This window comes from Hypoxylon trugodes, assembly GCF_022578975.1.
Source record: "Hypoxylon trugodes strain CBS 135444 unplaced genomic scaffold F4822scaffold_3, whole genome shotgun sequence".
Taxonomy (NCBI): domain Eukaryota; kingdom Fungi; phylum Ascomycota; class Sordariomycetes; order Xylariales; family Hypoxylaceae; genus Hypoxylon; species Hypoxylon trugodes.
In genome coordinates this window covers 3,777,791-3,800,063 of record NW_026250018.1, presented here as the reverse complement: position 1 = coordinate 3,800,063, position 22,273 = coordinate 3,777,791, and the positions used below count along the sequence as shown (strand labels likewise).

The following is a 22,273-nucleotide window of genomic DNA, read 5'->3' as shown; positions in this document are numbered from 1 at the left end:
ACGGGATGCGCTACAAAGTTAGTGCCGTGCACTAACAGTTTACAGTAGTTATTTAACTCATTTACAACGCATCTATCTCATTATGGTAGAAGTCCGAGCTCAAGATTCCAAAGGCTGAAATCGAGTATAAAAAGGACGTGATGACAATATTTAACTACCTAGGTAGGTACTTATTGATGAAGATAGGTTACGGGTAACATCACCCCGCGACGATAGGGGTAACAGTAACACCCCCGCGGTAACGGGTTCGATAGATGCCCAAGAAGCGCAGTCCGCCCAAATTATCAACCTGGATTTGTAATTTTCCACGGGAAAGTAGGCGACATTCCAACTCCGAATATCAACGAAGAAGCCGCGGTGTACGAGACTTGACAGTGCAAAATGAGCAACGCGTTTTCAACGGGCTACGGCATTAGCTCGCCCACGTCGACAGAACCAGGAACGCTCATTTCTACACCTTCCACGTCGAGAGCAAACAGCACCAGTCTGTCTAGTTCTGAAAACTTTCGATCCGGCCCATTGAACCTCACATCTTTGAGCACGACTTCGTGGAGGCAGCCGTATGCTTCTGTTGGGCAGTTCGCTACGATAGAACCGGGACTCGTCGTTGCCGCCGGCCCAAATGGTCTTTTCTATTTCAAGCGCATACGAGACCACGCCGCTACACCGTGGTCTGAATCTCGCCCATTGCCCACTGAAGGAGTGATACTTAATGAGTCAACTGTGTCTGGCCTGGCGCTGCATGATACGGGATTGCGGCTTCACCTATGTTGCATTTCGGGCGGTGTCATACATACTTTCTATCTCACTGGTGATAATAATCTTTTGCCGGATAGAGGCAATCCGCCCCCCTTGGGAAAACACAGGGCTATGGGCAAGCCGATGGTTGTGCGAAGCGGTTACAATCGATTGAGCCTGGTCGTCCCGTGCCAATCTGGTGGTCTGCTTCATACGTCTGGTAGTTATTACTCTTTTCCAACACGATGGGAGCGTGTAGATTATCTCGCCACGGATTTAGGTGTAATTTCAGGCGTCTCCGTCACGGAAGTACGCACCCATCCCCACGATCATGAGCCTGAACTCGTAGCGGTCTGCATTTCAGAAGGCCAACTCCATGTCGTTCAGGGTCCCTTCAGTCTTGGCGGTGGTCGCCCTCCTAGTCGGTGTAAGTGGGGAGGCAAGACTTCTATTAGGATACTACAACCGGGCAAGGTAACAGGAAACCCTGTGCTTATCACTGATGATAATCATGGTCAAGCCCAGCTTGACCTGCTGGTGCCCTCGGCGGAGGGGGGAATCTTTCATTTCGTTCGTACGCACTCTGCACCCAACGAGTGGCACATGATCGGGCGCGTTGCATTTCCTCAGGATACGCCACCTGCCTCCTGTCTGTCTTTTTACCCTCGGTCTGATACTCGTGGAACACGCGAGTTGCATGCCATGGTCCAAATTGGCGGTCGCCTATACCACACCAAAACAACCAACGATCAGCTGCCATGGTACAACGCCCGTCTAAATCCGATCGTGCATCCAGGTCCCTTCTTCGACTGAAGATACGAGCATTGCTGCGTCCTGTGTCCCTTATCGCCATCATGTACCATTGTTGCAGGTCACGCCATCTGTGCCTCTTAGCTAGGCCGATAGGGCTTCTTTGGCAGGCAGTGTAGAAGGCAGCAGATAGTCATATAAATGCAGACAAAATACTCGGCCTCATTCCAAAAGAACTTGATAGACATCGAGGATTAAGGTCAAGTATACTGAGATGTAAATCATAAGTATGAGTTTGATAAATAAAAAAGGGTTGGGTGAGTTTGAAATCATAGAAACTCAAGATTGGATATAAATAAGATATCACAATAGGACAGGTGTTTAAACGCGGAACGCCTACCTATAGAGGTACTATACCTAGGGGGTAGCGTAGCGACAGCGGGCTCTAGGGGAGCTACTACCCCACCATACCTCCCCACTACCGTGGAGGGGTAACACCCCACTATAGCGTCCGCTCTAACCCCCCTCCTTTTTTTTTTTAGCGACGTCGAACGCATGACAATTATATAAAGAAAAGAAAAGGAAACACGGCGGCGACGAAGAAGCGCTAGAGAGCGTTTCTAAGTTCCTAGAAGGCTAGTTAATAAAACGTCTAAACGATTAGAGACCGTCTATTTTTCTCACCTGCAGTCTTTGCTCTGTGATACTCTGAGAAGATCCAGATAGTAGCAATGTGACGAGATCTTTCTTGTTGTCTTGAACATTTTCGACATACTAATGCACAAAGTGTCAGCATATCTACGAAGCATATGACTTTGGAACATACTTTTTCAATAGTGTCCTCCATGATGAATCGGATATTCTCAACCTCTTTAGTTTGGCCAATTCTGTATATTCTAGCGAGTGCTTGCTCTTCAATCGACGGGTTCCATTGCGGCTCCATGAGATACGCCCGCGATGCCGCGGTAAGTGTTAGACTTTATGAGTGTGAGTACGCAACAATATTAGGAGGATATTTAGTTACATACCCTGTTGATCCGCATGAGAGAGATAATAGAAGTACACTTATATCTTCTCGCTCTGTGAATTGCTTAAATTTGGCACTGCGATCCTTTGCTTTTGTTCTCCCGTCGACTTGGATACACCTTATTCCCGATTGATCAAGAGCTGAGTTCGCTAAGTCAAGTGTTGATTTCCAATAGGAGAACACGAGGCTTGTGTCGATAAGCTTAAGCGTTTTGAGGACTGTTGTAAATAGACTTACCTTTTCACATTTCTACCATTTTCCTTTAGATCACTGAGTAGGCTGTGAATCTTGGTTGGAAACCGGAAGTTTTGACCATAACGGATATCTTCAATGGGTGGCGAGGATATCCTGTTGAGAGGCACCTTGATTGTAGGGCACGGTGAGAAGCACTCACAGTGGGAAACAGAAGTAAGGCTAAAATTAGATCGTAAATTGTCGTAGCAACATAGACAACAAACTTGAAGACACTCAGTCAAGTAGACTGAAGCCGATTCGTCAGAGATGTCCAGGAGATCATCGCAAATCTGACATGCTACCGGGACCCCTAGTAACGGGAGCCTTCGCAGGCCTCCTAGCGCCGCATTTTCATCCCATGTAGTATCAGTCGAGAAGTCAGCAAGGGCGAGACTCGATGTCTTGTGGGAGCCCGACACTCCCACAGTGCAAATAAGACGTAGCGAATTGATCTTCTGCAGTGCATTCATTTTTTCCTCACGGGTCATTGTGTCGAATACGAGGTCGTCGATGCACCTTAGCACTTGGCCTTTTATCTCATCGTAAGTACGCCTTTCGCTTTCCCCCAATTTGAGAAAGATCTTCAGATCGGTTCGTTGGGGAAGAGAAATGAGATCCTGGCTCCTGCGCAACATCACGAAGTTCAAAAGGCATTTCAGTCGTTCGAACACCAGTTCAGTCTTTCCCGCCTTCCAGGGGCGAATGATTTGTTCTTTGAATGTTTCCGGATCGGAATATGGGAAAACGCCAAGAAACGAAAGCAGGCTCCCAAGCTCAGATACATGATTCTGTATAGGCGTACCAGTAACAACCCATCGTCGATCAGCTTTAAGTCTATATGCAGCTTTAGCTGTTTTCGTCGTTAGACTTTTTATGCCGTGGGCTAGGTCAAGTTAACATCTCGTTATCGAGTATCAAATCAATCGAATGGCTCACCTTCGTCCAAAACGACACGGTGCCACTTGCAGGAGAATAAGACGCCGGAAGGGTCTTTCGCCGATTCATTCGCAAGGATAGGGTACGTAGTCAGTACTATATCGACGGAATTTACCTGTGTTATGTCTTTTATCCTCGTTGCGCCGTGGTGGACTCGCCAGTTGTATGAGCTGCTCCGAAGATGTCTAAAGGGTTAGTACCTGGTTCCGACGCAAATTCAGCTTCAACTCACTTGGATAACTCATTCTGCCACGTCGCTAACACTAGGTATATATTACTTTAGTATCGTTTCTAGTGGGATCTATAAGCAAATGTAGGACTTACGATATGGTGGCATTATTATTAGCGTTGAGTTTCGTGGTAACGACGAAGAGACATTCGGAATAACCAGGTCATTAGCTATTAGTGCTATTATACTTAACGATTTCCCTAACCCCATAGTATCAGCAAGTATCCCCCCTTTAAATTGTGGAGGTTCATCGTAAGAATATGCAGTGTCTACATTGTTGCGATATCTAATGTTTCATAGTTAAAAAATGGACGTTAAAGGGTTTTGAATTGTGTAACATACATCGAACGGCCTATATGATCTGAGCCCAATGATCAGACATCAGTGCCCGCTACTTGGAGATTCCATCCATGCTCACGGCGTATCATAAATGTCAAGGCCTGCTTCTGATGTCTTCAAGGGGTTAGATAGCATCGGTAGATATAAGGGTATTTAATTTGACGCACTTTTGTAGGGGCGTTTGTAGGAATGGCGAACCTTCCGTTTCTGGTAGAAGTGTTTCCGTTGAGAAAGTTGCGAGAAAGTCCGTGGCTGATGACTGTTCTTGTCTGGAAGTCGGTACACTGGATTCCCATGAGAACATTGATGTTAGCTGGATATCCGCGTTAAAGAATCGCTGCGGGTTCCAATAGCAAACATCTCGACTAGAGTAAATCGGATCCTGAAGATATAAATTGAGCGTTTCTAGGACTTTCTTTAGTGGCTCTCCAAGGCTCTCCTCGCCGTAGAGCGTAGCTGCAACGAAGGACTGCTTAGTTCTGTGTGGCATCCACAATTCGACCTCAATTTTTTCTCGGAGGAAAAGCTGTACCAATTCCAAATCTTGACTTCCAATCCTTGCTAGATATTGCCCCCAAGATTTGCAAACACGGCCACCATTGAGATGTACTGAAATAGGTCTATCGTTATTGAGGGGCGTTATGTTGATCACACTGAAGCGCAACTTAGTTGATGTTAGTAACATGAGCTTGACAAATCAGCAATTGTATCGCACGTACCAATCCAAAACATATCATGCCTTTTTGCACATCTTGGGTAAAAGATGATTGGCTAGAGGACGCGACTGTATCGTCTTGTATGATTCCAGAAAGACGGTCTGTAACAGACAATGGAGATGGCGAAGTATCCCCATGTTGTCCCGTAACTTGCGAGGTGGCTGGGGGCGCTGGAGATGTGACCCTTCGTCGCTTCCGAGGTGGTTCCATATTACCTGGGTAGTATTATCATTGCAACTCAAATCTCCAGCGGATATCTGTGAGAATATTTTTTAGTAAAATTCGTAGTTACGGCGCTTGAAATTTCTTAAATAGGTACCTAACGATACGGCTCAGATAGGGCAGTGCTGAAAAGTGGCTGTATATTCTCCCAATGAGATCACCGTAGTAGGTACGTGTACTTACGAGACCAAAATCAAATATTTACCGTGCTAAGACGTGCACATGGAAGGCCATAGAATATGTGGCAAGGTCGCACAAATGCTCCTCGCAGATCGTCCCATCCCAAATGGAACACCTATTCTATCCTTGTATTATCCATCACGTATCGAAGAATACATCCCCAGCCCACGCACGGGAATTTCATATTCCCCCGGCGTCTACCAAGCATTAGGTAGTTAGAATATTGTTACGATGCCGCCATGGCTAACAGCGCCTTAAAGAGAGCATGCGACCGATTTCGCAATCAAATATCAACCAGCGACACACTCTCTATCGATTCAACCGTCAGAATAAGCGAAGTGAAGAACGCGATTGGAGAAATCGAGCAAGAACTTGCTTCACGACAAAGCCTTAGAAACTTCGGCCGTCTCATTCCGTTCCTAGACGCTGTTGAGAGGTATTCAAAGGTAGTTGAGGTGGTTTGTAACGGGACGCCTTACCTTCCATAGATCTGGGTGGGATACCTTTTAACTCCCTAATATGTCCCTATACGCCATTACTAACAATTGTCTAATAAGGCACCTATCAAATTTATTCTACAAGTATAACCCCCTAGTATGGCTCACCTAGTTTCCGCCGCTAATGTACTTTCAATAGGGAGTAAAAGATTATACACATGCCCTAGATACGATCGTGACGGCGTACGTAAATATCGGGAACCGCATGCCTCGCTTCTCGCGCTATGCGGAGACATTCCCCCAGAACATCGAATTTCACGAGCGCGCTTATGCTATGATACGAAAGTCGGGTGAGAGGCAGAAGAAGTCCTAGATTATTCAGTTAAGCTGACCGTATCATCTAGGATGGAGGATTTATTTCTCTTCGTTATGGGGACGTTTCGGATACCGTTTAAAAGGCCTTCTCGACAGCATTCATGATTATGGCGAGTTGATTGATCGAGAAGCAGCCTCCTTAAGTATCAGCCAAGTTGCAGAGTTGAGGAAGGAGAAACTCACCAGCGCCACAGCCCAGGAGCACAAACGGGGAGTAGAACAGCTTCAAGATGTGCTCAGCTGGCTAAATTTCACTACTACAAATCCCGAATTGAAATTGGGCTGGCTTGAGAAGCGTTGCACAGAGGGTACATCTCAATGGATTACCAAATCTCCGAAGCTCAAAGCCTGGCTTAAGCAGAATGGTGGAGGTTCTACACTCTGGTTGAATGGTAAACCGGGCTCTGGTAATAACACTCTGAAGCACGGTATTATACCGATTAAGGTGGAAATAGTACTAACTATTGTAGGAAAATCGGTTCTGTGTGCCCAACTTATCCGTTTTCTTCGATCTAGTCAGCGAAAAGTGGCATTCTTCTTCTGCGACTACCAAACACCAGATTGCGATACCCACCGTGACATTGATGCAAGTGTTCCCATTCTAAGAAGCATTTGCGCCCAGCTTGTTCGGATGTCTTCTGATATGGTATCCTGTCTCTGGGATGAATACATAGCCAACGCTCGCTCCCTCCCACAAGCTCACCTAAGCGAGATCTTACCAAAGCTAATTACCCAACTCGGTGATCTCCACATCATAGTAGATGGGATAGACGAAATATCATGGAAGAAACATAAATACCTAATTAGGGATCTCATGCAGTTGAAAAAACATTCCCGAGAATGCAAACTCCTATTAGCAAGCCAGGATATTCCTACCATATCATCTACTTTGATAAGCAAAGTCCAATTCCGTATGGCGGAAGAAAAGGAAATGATTCGTAAGGATCTCGCTATAATTATCTATGAGGGGCTGGAAAGGATCAACGATGCCCAAGGAGGTGCAATTGAAGAGAAAGATCTGCGCGACCTTCAAAAGAGGATCTTGGATAAAGCCGAAGGTTTGACCTCTATTCATATAAATCAAGGGTCCGATGCTAACATCACCGATAGAGATGTTCTTATGGGTTCAGCTGGTGCTTGATCTCCTAGAGAGGGAAGCTACAAGCTTGCAAGATCTTCAAAACCAAGTTAATAACCTACCTAGGGACTTAGCAGAAGCGTAAGTCCCTATGTTAAGGGCGTGGTGGACGGACGAGTTCATGCAGACTAACCGATTACTCTAGCTACGATCGCATCCTTAGCAATATCTGCGACAGACTCTCGCCCGAAGCTGTATCGAGGATCCAACGGGCTTTTGCATGGGTTATTCACCACAAAGGGCGTCATCCAATTCAAAAGTACCAAGTCCGACTAGCAATGACGTTACGTCCGGGGTGCGAAATCATCAGTAGACGTACAAAACCCTTCCCTAATACTACTGATGTGTGCAAGCCGTTTCTAGAAGCAGGCCCAAGCGGATCGCTTGCCTTCCCACATTCTACAGTACCAAAGTAAGTCTCTACTTTCAGGTTTATTCTAAGGCTAAGTTTGTCTCGTAGATTTCTAACCGAGTATGTAACCACGTATAAGCCGAAACCTTTCGTTGATATCCTCGAATCGCATTACAGCATTGCATTTGCGTGCATATCACAAGTAAAGCAGGGACTCTGTTTACATCCCCAAGCTACACCAAATTCAATGATTCTATGCGACGTTGCTTCAAGAATATACGGGCTTCTACCTTATGCAAACGAACACTGGATAGACCACCTGTTAGAGTATTTAGAAATACGACATGAAGTTATCAGAGATCACTCTGAACCAATGATACAGCAACTCTTAGGGTTATACGGAGAAATTTCGCGCCTTGGGGGCCCTCAGCTTACCCAAGGCAACCCTTTAGGAGAGAATGAAGGATGGTCGTTACGTTGGCTAGAAGAGTTCGAAGATATCCGTGATCTAGCAAGAAGAATTATTTACCTACGAAAGTCAGAAATTTCGAACCCAAGTAAGTCCCGAGTACATCTAAATAGCCATAGGTACGCGCTTGGTTTCAAACGTAGATTAACAAAGCCACTTTAGAATCTAATACGAATCCGCATGCGTTGCTCCAGAGTCTCCGCAGATATCATGAGACTGTACAAGGGCTACTTCGTCAATCTAAGATTGGCGGTCTACTACAAAAAGATTTCGACATTTTCAAAGAGGAATTCGGCCGAGATTCGTACGTTTGCAAAGTATCTGGATGTGATCGTGCAGTTGCCGGGTTTGAATCAGAGAGTCGCCTAAAAAACACGAACTTCGCCACTTCAAAGAGCTAAAATATTACCAAGTTGATTGCGCATATAACGATGTTGGGTTTACAAGCGAGCAGAGCTTGAGAGATCACATAAGAAAACGACATGCTGTTAAAACTACATCCGAGATCCCAAGAGAATTCCCAGGAGCAGAAACCCGAATAGCCCCATTCAATTCAATTAATATATCTAGATAGAGTCCTCCGACTCCGACTTATAATGACCCAATACAAACGGTCGACATGTTTCGGAATCTTGACTTCAAGTCTACCTACCAAGGTACACGAAATTAATGTGGAAACCTGAATAGCCTCATCCAATTTAATTAATACGTTTAGAAAGTGTTCTTTAATGACGACTCATAATGACCTAATGCAAACGGTCGACGTGCTTTAAGATTTTGACTTCCAATCCTTCCCACATGATAATGATACGGACCCCGGAACCTTCGACTTCACTGTGGCGGGTACTGGTAACTGAAGATTTGACCTTAGGGGGGGTACCGGATAGATGTATGTTTATGAGTATATAACATGGTAAATTGATATGAAAACTGCGGGAATAACTAGTTTGAACCTCTACCTGCACCTACTTTTCTTGAATCTTATCTAGAGATGTCACCTTCCGTACGACCCGTGCCGGAGTACCCATCGCAACACTCCACGCCGGAATATCTTTCGTTACCACAGAACTAGCAGCAACTGTACATCCCTCGCCAATGGTAACTCCAGGCAATATCACAACATGCCCACCTATCCAACAATCATCCCCAATCGTCACGGGCTTAGCGTACTCGACATCATCCCTGCGGCTCTGAACCTCGGTTTCGTGAGTAGCCGTCAATATAGAAACATTCGGCCCAAACATCACACGATCGCCGATAGTGACAAGCGCGCAATCCAGGATAGTTAAGTTGAAATTAGAATAGAAGCGATGGCCGAGACGAATATTACACCCATAATCCACGGCTAGTGAGGGTTCTATGAACACCTCGTCCTCGATGTGGCCTAGGAATTGCTTGAGGATGTTCTTCCTAGCCTTGGCCAAGGACTCGAAGTCTGCCTCGGGATCATCGGGGAAGTAGTTATTGTATTTATGCATCCATCTTCGAGCGTCGAAACGCGCTTTCATGAGTTTGGGATCTAATGCATTGTATCTGAAAACGCGTGTTAGTGATGTTACTACGTAGAGAATCGACGCCGACGACCTGGCTAAACGGGAGGCGCCCTAGGCCCCTCATCCTCCAAATACTCACAGCATCCCCGAAATCATCTTGTCGTATTCCTCCCCTTTAGGCACATGTTCAAGGCTGCTAGCCTTATCAATTTCTGCTTGGTTCTTTTCAAGAGCAGCCATACTAGGTTAGTCCTCTAATACCCGAAGTGAAGCTCTCCAAGATCGACAGCCGGGATGCGAACAAGGGTACGAAGATCAATTGAAAGACTTAAAGCAGAAAAAATATCATAGCGACGGATAATGCACTTGAATTATTGACATCAGATTTGAGAGCGCTCAAAGTCAAAGAATTGGTTCCACATGTTCGACCTAAAGTGGTCCTACGAACACGTCGATAGAAGAAATAGTTGTCGGCTTAGCCCGCCGACTCGCATCCACAGCCACAGCCACATTAATAAAGCGGAGATACCTGTCTAAGTATCTCCGGGTGGCTTGCTTTAGTCTAAGCACTGCCACCACAAAGCTAGTACCTGAGTACCAAACTCACCCGTTCCGTATGGCGTAATATTGGGTTTTGTTTTTGAAGAACATTTTAGGAGGATAGTTCACATTTAAGGTATAGACTTGGCTGGGAAAAATTACGATTTTTTTTTGTGTCGTGATGGATGACTAAGCGATGAATCGGTATGGAAAAGGGGGAAGGGGGGTGGAAATATGGAAAAAAAGAAATGAAGATGATTACGAAGATTACACATTCGGGTAGGGGCCATCGACGTAGATAATATTCCGGAGTTGAGTTGAAATTGTGCTCTTGCGTTACCGGCGTAATTAACCTTGTGCGAGGTAGGCGTTGAGACAAATGATGGTCAATTTCAGGGGCTGAATGACGTGCTTCTCATTATCGTCGCACAGATGTCAATCGGCGAATCAGTTCCCTGCTACTGGAACAGAATCGATTCAATCTTATCTATCTCCGAATCTATTACGCATTATTCGTAGGGTAAGGTGTGATTAGTTTGGTAACCATATTATGAAATCCTTTCCAGGATTAAAGCTAGCTGATTAGTATGTAGAAGTAAACGACAAGCTCCAAGCTCCAAGCTCCAAGCTAGCTTCACTTTCGAGACTTGAAGGAAAGTTGAACGCGTCAGCTAGTACACCTATCAACATGGCGGAAGCCGTAGAAACGACAGCCGAAAGCTCTACGGGCAATGAATCCAAGCCTATCAAAGGTGAGAAATAGCGCCAATATCTGAAACATGTTTGCTAATACCGAGAAGTGAAGTGGTACCGCTCGGTATTCTATAATGCCACAATACTCGGCCTCTGCAGCTTTGCAGCACCAGGGCTATGGGGAGCAATGAATTCTCTCGGTGCTGGTGGTGCCCAATCACCGTATCTCGTCAACACCGGGAATGCACTCACATTCTGCCTCATGATAATATCATGTTGGTTGACGAGTAGCATTGTTAGATATATCGGCATCAATGGCGCCCTATTCGTTGGTACTATTGGCTATGCCCCATATAGCGCTGGGCTGTACCTCAACAATCGGTATGGCGTTGAGTGGCTTGTGATTGTGGGGGCCGCTTTCTGTGGCATATCCGCCGGCATATTCTGGGCTGCCGAAGCGGCGATAGCGATCGCATACCCCGAGCCGCACAATCGGGGGAGAATGGTAGCCTACTGGTTAACCTGGACTCGAGTTGGCCAGATTCTGGGTGGTGCTGTGAATCTAGGCCTCAACGTGGATCGAAATCAAGCCGGAAAAGTATCGTATACGGTATACATCGTCTTTATCGCCCTCCAAGCTAGCGGAACATTGGTGGCTCTACTCCTCAATCGCCCATCGAAAGTTCAGCGCCCAGGTGGTACACCAGTCCAACTCACTATCTTCGACAATCCTTGGCAAGAAATCAAGGCTACGACGAGAACCTTTCTCACTAGAAAATTCCTCTTTATCGTCTTTTGGATTGGCCAAGGGGTCTACTCGGAAGCTGTCTTCTTTACCTATAATGCTCTCTGGTTCAGCGTGCGTGCGAGAGCATTGGGGTCGTTCCTATCCGGAATCGTAGCAGTGATATGTGGAAACCTCCTGGGGTTATGGTTAGACCAACACCATATACCCCTTAAGAAGCGATCTCGCCGGGCATTTGTGGTTATAATGGTGCTCCAGGGGGCCTGGTGGCTTTGGCTCACGATCAACGTGACCGAATATCGCCGAACCCAACCTATTTTCGACTGGGTTGACCCAGGTTTCGGTAGGGCATTCGGTGTCTTCGTTTTCTTAGTGGCCGGCTTCCAGTTGAACTACAACTTTTCATATTTCATAATCAGCCAGATATCCTCAAGCCCGCAGGAGACCATCCGACTCGCTGCGTTACTGCGAGGTACGGAATCGGCTTGGCAGGCTCTAAGTTATGGGCTTAACGCGGTTCCCATCATTGCGTCGGTTGGTGGTCCTTATATAAACTTCGGCCTTTGGGGTGTCTCGATATTGCCGGCTTGGCTGATAATCAAAGACTTCGGGGTCGGTAAGGATAAAACCGACATCGAGAGTCGTGCTGAAGTTCAGGAAGGAGATATGGGCAAAGAGCAGGGTTCGGATTAAAATTTGAATCTTGCCATTAGTAAGGGAAAAGCTACATGGGATTTCCATGCTCAATAGATTCCATACTTGGGCGCGTTGCTTTATAGAAATCTAGTATTTAGTACTTAAGAATCCGCTTCCTTACTTTAATCATGGGCGTAAAGTAAAGCCGTGATTATAGTCGCTTTGCCGCGTAATTCGCGTCCGTGAAGCGTGTCGGTACCGATCGGATATTTTAGTAGGCTGCGATCCCAATTTGGGATCATTGGGACTGATGTGATAGCAACCTACCCTCGCGCCATCGAGGGGCACAACCTCACTTAGCTTAGTTATCTATCAACGTACAACCAGCGTCTCTTCTCATAGGTTGAATGTGCGCGCACGTCATACTAGTCTCCAACTCCACTTCGGAGACCAAAATACATATAAGTGATAATAAAGAGAGTATATCCGTTTGATATATTGTTGAAGTTCGCGATAAAACGCAAGATATTATAAATCTGCTTGATCGTCAATCGGCAAGATGTCGGCTGGTCTTGAATCACTGAAGCATATCTCCCCGGACTCCGGGTTCCCAATTGCGATCCACCCGCACTTCTCACCTAAAATCAGAGATCATGTTCCCCCGGAGCCGCTCCGAAAAGAGATAGTCCCGGACAAGGACCGGGGCTCTTTCGCTGACCCCGAGAAGAAGGCGCTCTTCTCAGTAGCTAAGCCAGTCGCCCTCACGGAATCCATTGGAACACTTTTGGAGAATGTGCAACTATCACAATTGACTCCTCAGCAATTAGATGAACTTGCGCTGCTCGTAAATGAGCGTGGCGTGGTCTTTTTCCGAAACCAGGACCTTACTACTGAGCAGCAGGTAAAGCTCTTCGAGCATTATGGAATCTTGGATCGACACCCGGCTCAAAAGGATGTCAAGCATGTCGTGATCAGGGGGAGCACAGAAGACCATCGCGAGATCAACAAGTACACTCCCTGGCCGTCAGGAGAATGGCATGCCGATACTTCCTTTGAAATCAATCCACCCTCGTACTCGCTACTGCGCATGGAAGAGCACCCCCCTGTTGGGGGCGACACCGCTTGGATCTCCGGCTACGGCTTGTACGACGCGCTAAGTGACTCGATGAAGAAGTTCGTCGAGGGTCTGCACGCAGTACACACTTCGCGACTACAGTACGACACGATCCTGGATTTATGGGGTGTTGGTCCGAACCGCCCCCCGATTGACTCGCATCACCCAGCTGTGAGGACACACCCTGTCACTGGACTCAAGGCCCTAAATGTGAACACGGGGTTTGTGACTGGCTTCGCCGAGCTCAAGAAATTTGAATCGGATAAGCTTCTGGAATTCTTCCAATACCATCTCCATTCTGCGGACGATCACTCCGTACGGTGGAAGTGGGACGTTGGTAGCGTTGCGATGTGGGATAATAGGTGTGTGCTGCACCGTGTCATTCCCGGATCGTATGAGGCGCCTCGGAGGGGTATCCGTACGACGGTTTTTGGTGAAAAACGTAAGTCGTCTAATCTTTTTTTCGCTATCCTGGCTATGGTGTAAATCTAATGATGTATAGCGTTTTATGATCCTGCGAGTGAAGGGAGAGCGGAGAGGGAACGTAGACTCAAGGCGGCAACCAATGGGCAGTCCAAGGAATCGAATGGCGAGAAGCTTATCAATACGCCAGCTTAGAAGGGAGCTTAGGTAGTGAAGTCGAAATTTCGTGAGCTTAATGATGGGGTTTCAAGTAGTCTAGAAACACTACTTTCTTGTAATTGACTAGTTATGATTCGAACAAGATGTCATAAAGAAACTCGGGGCGAGTGTTTTCCATGTTAAGAGTTATTGCTATTGTGTATATCGGTAACCGGTAGGCTAATACGTCCGTGCTATCGGTGAGGGTGATCAAGAGCAACCAAATCGTAGTGGACTTACAGAAGATTCTAGACCACCCAATCGTGCTGTAGTGTTTAGCTAGTGTTTTCAAACAGCGGTCCTTATCTTTCAGCTGCTGGTTATTAGTAACGCCACAATGTTTTATCTATGTTAGATATGATCACCTACATATTCGTAGTATGAGAGATGACTGTATGAATGTTGATCGGCTTACCAATAGGATCGATCGGGATGTCAAGTGCCTATAATAATTTCACGTTCCATCTTAATGGTTGGGATCTCACGAGGCTCTTTGGGAGACTCGCTCGTATTGCTGCGGACGACCTGCCTCGAAATTTATAACCCATTGGGAATTAATGTATAATAGCAACCGTTTAGCTCTTCGTAATGAGCAAATCAGATGTTCGAATACTCATTTTATTCCATTTTCCCGGCTATAGTGGAGCTTAGAAGTGAGCATTATCTTGGTTAGTAAAGCCAGCCCCCTTTAAAAATCAACGTTGTATTGGAAAATGAGGAAATGGATCGATAAAACTAAAAAACTTGGGCTTTACCGACATCCGGATCTCGGCTCGGCTGTCGGCAAGAATTGAGTTGGATGACACACAGTTGATCTGATTTGACGTGCGCTTTGTCGTCGTTGATTGGATGGTTTTAACTGATGGATGGCACATTCTTATTATGATTCTTCCCTTGTCGACTCGTGTCTCGCACCAAAAAAAGGCATTCTTTACGTGTCCTCTAAATTGCTGGGGCTTTGAGGCTGAAGGAGTCTCAATTCTTAATCTCATCGGAAATCGTGAAAGAATGAGACTAATGTAAGTGAAGTTGATTAGTTTCGCGCGATCCCCAGAAAATAGTTCGGACACTAAACTAACGCCAAGAAAGACTCATGGATACTTGCACTGGAAGGAGTTGCCAACTATTCTATGCAAGTTCATGTTTTTTTAAGTTCAGTTAGCAATTTCATAAAAAAGCATAACCGGACATGTTACCTGTTTATTCGCTCGTCTAAAAAGTACATTTTGTTAACTGGTGGTGTAAGTCATGACACAATTTGAGGCGTCTATTTCAAATTCCCCCAGGACCTATAGAGAGTCAAAAGAGGGACATGGGAATATCGAGTGGTGGTTCACAATATACACATTGAACAATTGCTTTTTAATTTAGGTAAAAAGAAATGCAACCGTGAAATTACAGAATGTTTAACCGACTTTTACAGAAATATCTTCAAAATGTATCGTAGAAAGAACTTTGGAATGACGTAAGTTATCTTTGAGAATTAGGATTAGTCGAAGCCGGAGCCGTGTTACAGGGCTTTTAGTGGATTTATGTACCAAGGTTAGACTAATAAAAACAGTCACTGAAGGCGTTTTAGCGAACCTCGGGCTTAGCAAGGTCCACTAATTAATAGCAGGTCTGACCTGCCGCCTGCCTGACAGAAGCTGGAAACGGGCTGCAGAAGGGGTACCAGATAGTACCTGCTAGGCTGGGCTAGGTTGTATGGTAGCGCTGGAGAGGCCGCTTTCGCCGGGTCCCCGCTATTTTGCCATTTCGCAATTTGCTGCCAACCCAAAATTCCCAACGCTGAAATTCCCTCCAAACTTTCAACCACCAATGACTCCGTGATTCTGATAGCGTAACATGTCCACAATCCGTAATAACGCAATACCGCTATTTCGCGCTTTGCATTTCGGATTGATGAACGATTTTCTCTTCGGCTATTCTCCTATATCCCCACGCGCCTAACACTAATGTCCAAATTCAAGAGCTGGGAGAATGGATATAGAAGACATGAGCGTCCAGATGGTGGCCGCCGATACAGCAGCTGAGGTCGCAGCAGATGTTGCTGCGGCCGACCCTACGAACCGGCCTCCCAAAAAATCCAGCCAAACCTGCATTCCTTGTAGGGTGCGAAAAGTACGATGTGATGGTCGTCGAGATATGTGTCAGAATTGCGAACGATTAGGATTCACCTGTTCATTTCAGGATGCCGCCTCACCTAACCAGGACGCCGAAAGCTTATCAAACTTCACTCTTCCGCGAAGACGTGTGAGATTAGCATGTGCCAATTGTCACTCCAGGAAAGCAAGATGCAGCGGTGAGACACCAAAATGCGCAAGATGCCAGGCTCAAAATATTGAGTGCGTTTACAAACCGACGAAGCGATCCGGAGGTGTCAGCAGTGCTGTTCAGCAAACCCACCAAGGCGCTACTGATTCTGAAATTGAATCCGTCTCATCTGAACCACCAGAAAAGCGAATTATGACGAGCAAAGATAATCAAGGATCGCATCATATTTCTCAAGGACACGATCAGCATAATTACGATCCAAATGGAGTTTCGGCATCTACAGCATCTAATCTTGAACCGTACGCATTCAATGACTCCTTTTTCAGTTGTGTTCATGAACTGATGGATCGCTTTAGATTTACCTTCCCAGATGAGGCTCTAATACAACGGACTTTTAACAATTTCTTTCGCCATATTCATCATGTTCCTATATTTTCATTTCTTCACCGCGCTTCGCTCATGCAACGCTATCATGCTGGTATGATGGACAAGGCGTTACTACTTGCCTTAGTGGGCGTCACTACGCTACTTATGGATCTGGGCCCTGGCACACGCGAATATGGCACCAGATGCATCGATGAATGCCAGACTATGGTACTTCAAGATCTCGAGAACCCATCTACCATTAAAACTCAAACCCTCATTCTTATTATGAAGCACCGTATGCTGTCGAGGAAATTTACCACCGCCTTTATGTTAGCGGCTACGGCTACACGCTTTGCCTATGCTCTCCGTCTAAATTACGAGAACCCAAACCTATGCTTTCTAGCTCGCGAATCACGGAGGAGATTGATGTGGGCGCTAATGACTATTGATTCGGCCATTAACGGCGGATGCTCGGATTTTATATTGATGCCGTCCGAGTCTATGCACATTCAACTCCCTTGCACCGAACGTAACTTTGAATTCGATCTTCCACAGGTAACCGAATATCTCCGACCTGTTCCCACGCGGCCTTTTCCGGACGATGTTGGTTCTTTGGCGCTTCACGTACGACTTTTATGGATGAGGAGTAGAGTCCTGTATTGCACTAAGAATGTGATGGGAATGCCTGAATCTGAACTTGCGCAACTCCCCGAGCTTGTCAAGGTTCTTTCAGAAGAACTAGCCGGCTTTAACGACCACCTCCCTTCCTCCTTCAAATTCTCCGAGAGCAACCTCCAATTGCGCGCCTATTCACCAAGGCTTTGTGTCTATATCATGATACACGTATGGTGGCGACAATGCTATTGTGATCTTTACCGGATGTTTTTGGTGGGGTTCAAAGAAGCATTGTCGCAGTCGGGTCTAAGTCGGCTAGATCCCCAGTTCGTCTCGTACTGTGCGCGCCAATGTTATGAACATGCTCTAGCTATGTCAGACATCTTCAAGTTGGTTCTAGCACTGGATGGAGGTCTACCCATTACGGATCTCGATCTACCTGGTTGCGCCTATCAGTGTGCTCGAATCGTCTACTTTGCTTACCAGACAAACCAAGCAGAAATTGGCTTGACCTCGAATCAGGTACAAGAGCTTGGGACGAGGTGCCTGACCATCGCAAAATCGATGGATCACATCCCTGCTGGTGCTGCCATTGTAAGTTATCACCTCCGAAGATGCCACAACGCTCTACTGATTACACATGCTATTATAGGTTGCTGATCTCGAGAAATTAATTGCCCACGGCCTTTCGCCAAATGCTCCGTCGACTCGTGCAGAAAGTCCACAAACTGGTGGGGCGAAACTTGTGCCCCAACACGTCCCGGCGCGCCAAAACATGATGCAACACATGCCGGTTGTCGATGAAAACGGTTTCGCTAGTATGCCTATCATGTCTCCCTCAACCCATATGTCCTCGCCGCAGGGTAGCTCGATGTCCACGCCGATTCCGCATCCCACCAACCGTCCAGTGGTACAGCATGACCGCGCCTCCTCACTTTCTGGAACGCCAATCAACGATTTCAACATGACTAAACCGAACTTACCACCAGTAATGCCGCCGGACGGAATAGATAATAACAACGCATTCGAAGGTGCAATGGATGGATTTGATTTCAACATTGAATCATTCGGCAATACCGGACTTGAATCTACGACTTGGCTCTCAAACGACTGGTTGAACAACGAATACTCGCAGACGACAGTGTGATCACACTAATCAAACTGTGAACCACCCTTGACTTGTAGGTTAGGTTTTACAGATCTCGAGCTCGTCGAATCATCTCATCAAACGATTTACATCGAAAATCCATACGGACATTCTTCGACCACTCTTGGCAATTTGGCAGTTGCTACCACACTTAATTAGCCAGAAGGGTTAATGTAAGAAAATTGCGATATTTCTTAGAAATTTTGGTGGGGGTAGGCTTGCTTATCCTGGGGTCGCCCTACAACAAAATAATCGATTGAACAGACGATGTACAAGCCTCCAATACACCGAAACTACCTTCGGATCTCCCCCGAGGCGTCTGGCCAAGCCGGTTATTACCGAAATCGATGGGTTTAAGAACTGTTATGGCTCTACTCTACACAACGGTGTAGGCTAAACCAACTGCAGCTATTTTGGAAGCGCGGGGTTGATCCAGCGACTTGTACTGGTATTATACGGCCTTGTACTATCTTCCCACATCTACCTTTGGGGGAGAAAGCCATCCATGAACGTATTCTCGCCCCAAATACCAGCCCTTGGATGGATTGAAACATTCGCTTCATAACTCAAGCACAAAACCATGTCTGGCGCATGCCATCAAAGATGATGTGGCAAACAGCTGCCGATTTGTTACTTGGGCTTTCTCGGTTTTCGAGAAGAGGAGCTCGGGCTCTATACTTCGGAGTGCGCCGCATTTGCTCCATGCCAATTCTGAACAGGCCTGGTTGATTCACGGGAACTGGTTCACCATTACCAGGTGTTCCTGATTTAGGTGATACCTCCATGTTTCAGTCTCAGAACAAGTTCTACCTATTTACACCATATATCCTCTAATATGACGGGGCCTTGCGTTTGGTCTTTGAGGTATGTGAAGTTAATAAGGACCGAGGAATCTAGAAACAGGATGTTTAGACGGATTGAAGCTCTCATGATTCCTAACCAATACTCATCATTTGAGGAAAACCGAAACCTCGCAACGAATATTCAACCTTGATTACATCGGAATATTCGAATAGACAACAACGTATCCGGGTTGCATTTCCCAGAACCTTCGGAGCATCCGGTAGCTGTGGCGTATAGGTGACCTTATGCTCCGCATACCTCCGGATATAAGAGTTGAGTCGAAGGCTAGGTCAAAGGATATAGCTAACAATTATGACATGAAAAATACAGGTAGGGACGGAGTACACGGTTTGCGCGATAGGAGGTTAGTGATCTTACAGGTACGAATTACTAGTTTAACGTATTATACCCCTTGTTTAAGTTATGAGAAAAATATGAAAATTGAGTAGAAAGTTGCATGCGTTGAAGTGATTTATGTTTCTTCCTTAGCGTGTACCTAGCTGTATAATTGTAGCATAGAAATATTCTGCCATACTCCACCGCTAAAACTTTTTGTTACCCCACGAAATTTGTCGCCCTGGAAAATGGCAACCCCACCATTAACTGAATTCATTAAAACATTTACGATTAGCGAACCTGATCAGCAAGATGGCGACAACAGAATCTCAACCGCCAGCGAAGGTGAAGGAATCCGGAGTTACGAGCCCAGATTCAGAAGCGACGACTTCATCAAAACCAATTCATTCCTTAGTCCTCGACGCTGGTCCCCTAATCAAGAACGACCCTCCCGTCAGTACGCTCCTTAGCCAAGCGCACGAACTGTACACCCTTCCCTCTGTCATCTCCGAAATTCGCGACGCCGCAACAAGATCGCGTGTCGAAACCACACTTCTTCCGTTCCTAAAACTACGAAGCCCACGCCCGGAAAGCATAAAGTTCGCGACCGATTTCGCGAGGCGCACTGGTGACCTCGAAGTCCTGAGTAGACCCGATTTACACCTGATCGCCCTGACATATGAATTGGAATGCGAAAGGAATGGAGGTGATTGGCGATTGAGAAAAACACCGGGACAGAAGGGTTTAAATGGGAAAGCACCATCGCAACAAAATGGCGCTGAAGAACAAAAGAACGGCGAAGAAACCGCAGACATAAAGCCAACAGACGTAGCCGATAGCAACAATGGAGCAGAACAGACCATAACAGAGGAGACAATACCTGAGGATAATACAAAAGAGCCCGAGACACAGGAACAGCCGACTATTCAACAAGAGACAGTCACACAAGCACTAGATTCTCTCAGCCTCGAACCCTCCGCATTACCGACAATAGACACCGCGCCGGACGACGCCGCTACGGCAGAAACAAAAGAAGCAGAGCAGGAAGACGATGATGAGGATGGATGGATCACACCATCTAACCTTAAGAAACATCAAGCGAAAGACCAACTTTCAGCGCCAGAGCAGCCGATTCAACAATTCCTACAAGTCGCGCTGTTAACATCTGATTATGCCATGCAGAATGTGCTCTTGCGCATGAACCTGAATTTAGTGTCACCAAGTCTAGCGCGTATTACACGAGTGAAGACATGGGTACTGCGATGTCACGGATGCTTTGGGGTTACAAGAGACATGTCGAAACAATTTTGTCCTCGCTGTGGACAACCAACTCTAACACGCGTGAGTTGCTCGACCGACTCCAGCGGCAACTTTACTATCCATCTCAAGCGAAACTTCCAATGGAACAACCGTGGCAACGTCTACAGTGTGCCGAAGCCAGTACACGGTACCTCGAACGGAAAAGCGCGAGGTCTCGGAGGAGGGAAGAATGGATGGGGAAAGGAGTTAATACTAGCAGAAGACCAGAAGGAATACGTTAAGAAGTCTACGGATAGGAGCAAGGCTCGGCAGAGGGATCTTATGGATGAGGATTACTTGCCCGGTATATTGACGGGAGACCGGAGTGGAGGAACGCAGGGCAAGATACGTGTTGGGGCGGGGAGGAATGTGAATTCGAGGAAGAGGTGAGGTATAGAGCCATAAAAAGGGAATTATAGAGGGTTCGGTATTTGGTATGGGTTTCATAGGTATGAATTGATACCACGTCTTCATTCGGATTTGGGCATTAGAGCAATTTCTGCCCATAATAGACCGCTAAGTGACATTCGCATTCCCCAAGCACTTGTAGTATCAAGTCCATTTCATCCGTTCTCGATTATCCATCTCAATACAAGGACTAAATCGCGTAAGTTGGTGAGGTCACGACGATGATTTCACAGGTTCGACTAGTTCAGGCAAATCAGGGCTTGGTGTAGAAATAATCAATTCTTTTGGTTTCCCTATATCCCCCAAACGCCGTATCGTCCAAATGAATAAATCCGCATTTGCATGCTGTGGGACCGTGGGTATTTCAGCCAATATCCGCCTATTTCAGCATCTCAGCCTCGAATCGTCGTCTATTATCGTCTGAGTATTCTTCGTTTATCGGGAGTTTTCGGCAACCTTGTTCTCTGTGGTTGAGATTTACCGTTAGCACAATTTCTCATATATCCTCAACGTCTCCATTTATTAACGTGTGCCCGTGATTTCCACCAGACAAATAAGTAGGTAAAGAAACGGGATGTATAACTTACTCTGCTGCGTCAACAATAGACCGAAGCGCCTCTTAAGAGTAACACGCTGGCGCGACCATTTGTCATCGGGGGAGAAACGAGCCGGGTGTGCGGATTTGGTGACTTCGCCGTGTAGGACTTTCTTCAGGGTGTAGAGGCGCTTTCCGCTCTCGTCGGCTGTATACATGAGATGCATTTTGGCAATTTGGTTTCTGAGTTCTCGTATTTGACGAAAGATATATCGTAGATTTGGATTAGAAGACGCCGGCGGAATGAAAATGGACCTTGCTCGTTGTTGGTGATGTTTGGGAGAGCTCCGAATTTTTTTTCTTCCGACCTTCAATTGATACATGGGTTAATTGTGGGTTATTTCCAATCTGGTGCTAGTCTACTTTAGGAGGGTATTGTTTATGTAAGCATCTTGGCAGGAACATC

At 46.2% G+C, this 22,273-nt stretch overlaps 9 protein-coding genes across 9 annotated transcripts; 6 read left to right on the top strand and 3 right to left on the bottom strand.

The window, feature by feature from the left end:
* The first annotated feature begins 86 nt into the window (after positions 1–86).
* Positions 87–1,818, top strand: F4822DRAFT_397263 (uncharacterized protein). The gene has a single exon (XM_051457605.1). The coding sequence runs from the start codon at positions 382–384 to the stop codon at positions 1,549–1,551; it is 1,170 nt and encodes a 389-aa protein (XP_051317386.1). The 5' UTR covers positions 87–381; the 3' UTR covers positions 1,552–1,818.
* A 277-nt stretch (positions 1,819–2,095) lies between these two features.
* On the bottom strand, positions 2,096–4,022 carry F4822DRAFT_442543 (SNF2 family N-terminal domain-containing protein; the record flags this gene model as incomplete). Its single annotated transcript, XM_051462998.1, has 8 exons — positions 2,096–2,116; positions 2,173–2,262; positions 2,315–2,465; positions 2,517–2,702; positions 2,753–3,632; positions 3,686–3,870; positions 3,918–3,948; positions 4,010–4,022. The coding sequence occupies 8 exons, from the start codon at positions 4,020–4,022 to the stop codon at positions 2,096–2,098; spliced, it is 1,557 nt and encodes a 518-aa protein (XP_051317385.1).
* Positions 4,023–4,288: 266 nt separating this feature from the next.
* Positions 4,289–5,179, bottom strand: F4822DRAFT_442542 (uncharacterized protein; the record flags this gene model as incomplete). The annotated part of the gene is made up of 3 exons (XM_051462997.1): positions 4,289–4,367; positions 4,421–4,917; positions 4,973–5,179. The coding sequence occupies 3 exons, from the start codon at positions 5,177–5,179 to the stop codon at positions 4,289–4,291; spliced, it is 783 nt and encodes a 260-aa protein (XP_051317384.1).
* A 431-nt stretch (positions 5,180–5,610) lies between these two features.
* On the top strand, positions 5,611–8,543 carry F4822DRAFT_427464 (uncharacterized protein; the record flags this gene model as incomplete). The annotated part of the gene is made up of 9 exons (XM_051460741.1): positions 5,611–5,829; positions 5,929–5,952; positions 6,008–6,158; positions 6,213–6,590; positions 6,654–7,241; positions 7,294–7,402; positions 7,467–7,733; positions 7,782–8,230; positions 8,305–8,543. The coding sequence occupies 9 exons, from the start codon at positions 5,611–5,613 to the stop codon at positions 8,541–8,543; spliced, it is 2,424 nt and encodes an 807-aa protein (XP_051317383.1).
* A 1,701-nt stretch (positions 8,544–10,244) lies between these two features.
* Positions 10,245–12,784, top strand: F4822DRAFT_191218 (MFS general substrate transporter). Its single transcript, XM_051453564.1, has 2 exons — positions 10,245–10,927; positions 10,976–12,784. The coding sequence occupies exons 1-2, from the start codon at positions 10,864–10,866 to the stop codon at positions 12,304–12,306; spliced, it is 1,395 nt and encodes a 464-aa protein (XP_051317382.1). The 5' UTR covers positions 10,245–10,863; the 3' UTR covers positions 12,307–12,784.
* Positions 12,785–12,808: 24 nt separating this feature from the next.
* F4822DRAFT_427461 (alpha-ketoglutarate-dependent sulfonate dioxygenase) lies at positions 12,809–13,981 on the top strand (the record flags this gene model as incomplete). Its single annotated transcript, XM_051460740.1, has 2 exons — positions 12,809–13,805; positions 13,866–13,981. The coding sequence occupies 2 exons, from the start codon at positions 12,809–12,811 to the stop codon at positions 13,979–13,981; spliced, it is 1,113 nt and encodes a 370-aa protein (XP_051317381.1).
* A 1,668-nt stretch (positions 13,982–15,649) lies between these two features.
* Positions 15,650–18,715, top strand: F4822DRAFT_191196 (uncharacterized protein). The gene is made up of 4 exons (XM_051453563.1): positions 15,650–16,557; positions 16,615–17,833; positions 17,892–18,559; positions 18,651–18,715. Exons 1-3 carry the CDS (start codon positions 15,965–15,967, stop codon positions 18,384–18,386), a joined length of 2,307 nt encoding a protein of 768 aa, XP_051317380.1. The 5' UTR covers positions 15,650–15,964; the 3' UTR covers positions 18,387–18,559; positions 18,651–18,715.
* A 1,079-nt stretch (positions 18,716–19,794) lies between these two features.
* F4822DRAFT_397253 (D-site 20S pre-rRNA nuclease) lies at positions 19,795–21,314 on the top strand. Its single transcript, XM_051457604.1, has one exon. It carries the CDS (start codon positions 19,878–19,880, stop codon positions 21,252–21,254), a length of 1,377 nt encoding a protein of 458 aa, XP_051317379.1. The 5' UTR covers positions 19,795–19,877; the 3' UTR covers positions 21,255–21,314.
* F4822DRAFT_397252 (putative ribosome biogenesis protein nop10) lies at positions 21,315–22,154 on the bottom strand. Its single transcript, XM_051457603.1, has 2 exons — positions 21,860–22,154; positions 21,315–21,736 (listed from the first exon to the last, which is right to left on the bottom strand). The coding sequence occupies exons 1-2, from the start codon at positions 22,032–22,034 to the stop codon at positions 21,708–21,710; spliced, it is 204 nt and encodes a 67-aa protein (XP_051317378.1). The 5' UTR covers positions 22,035–22,154; the 3' UTR covers positions 21,315–21,707.
* Between the last annotated feature and the right edge of the window lie 119 nt (positions 22,155–22,273).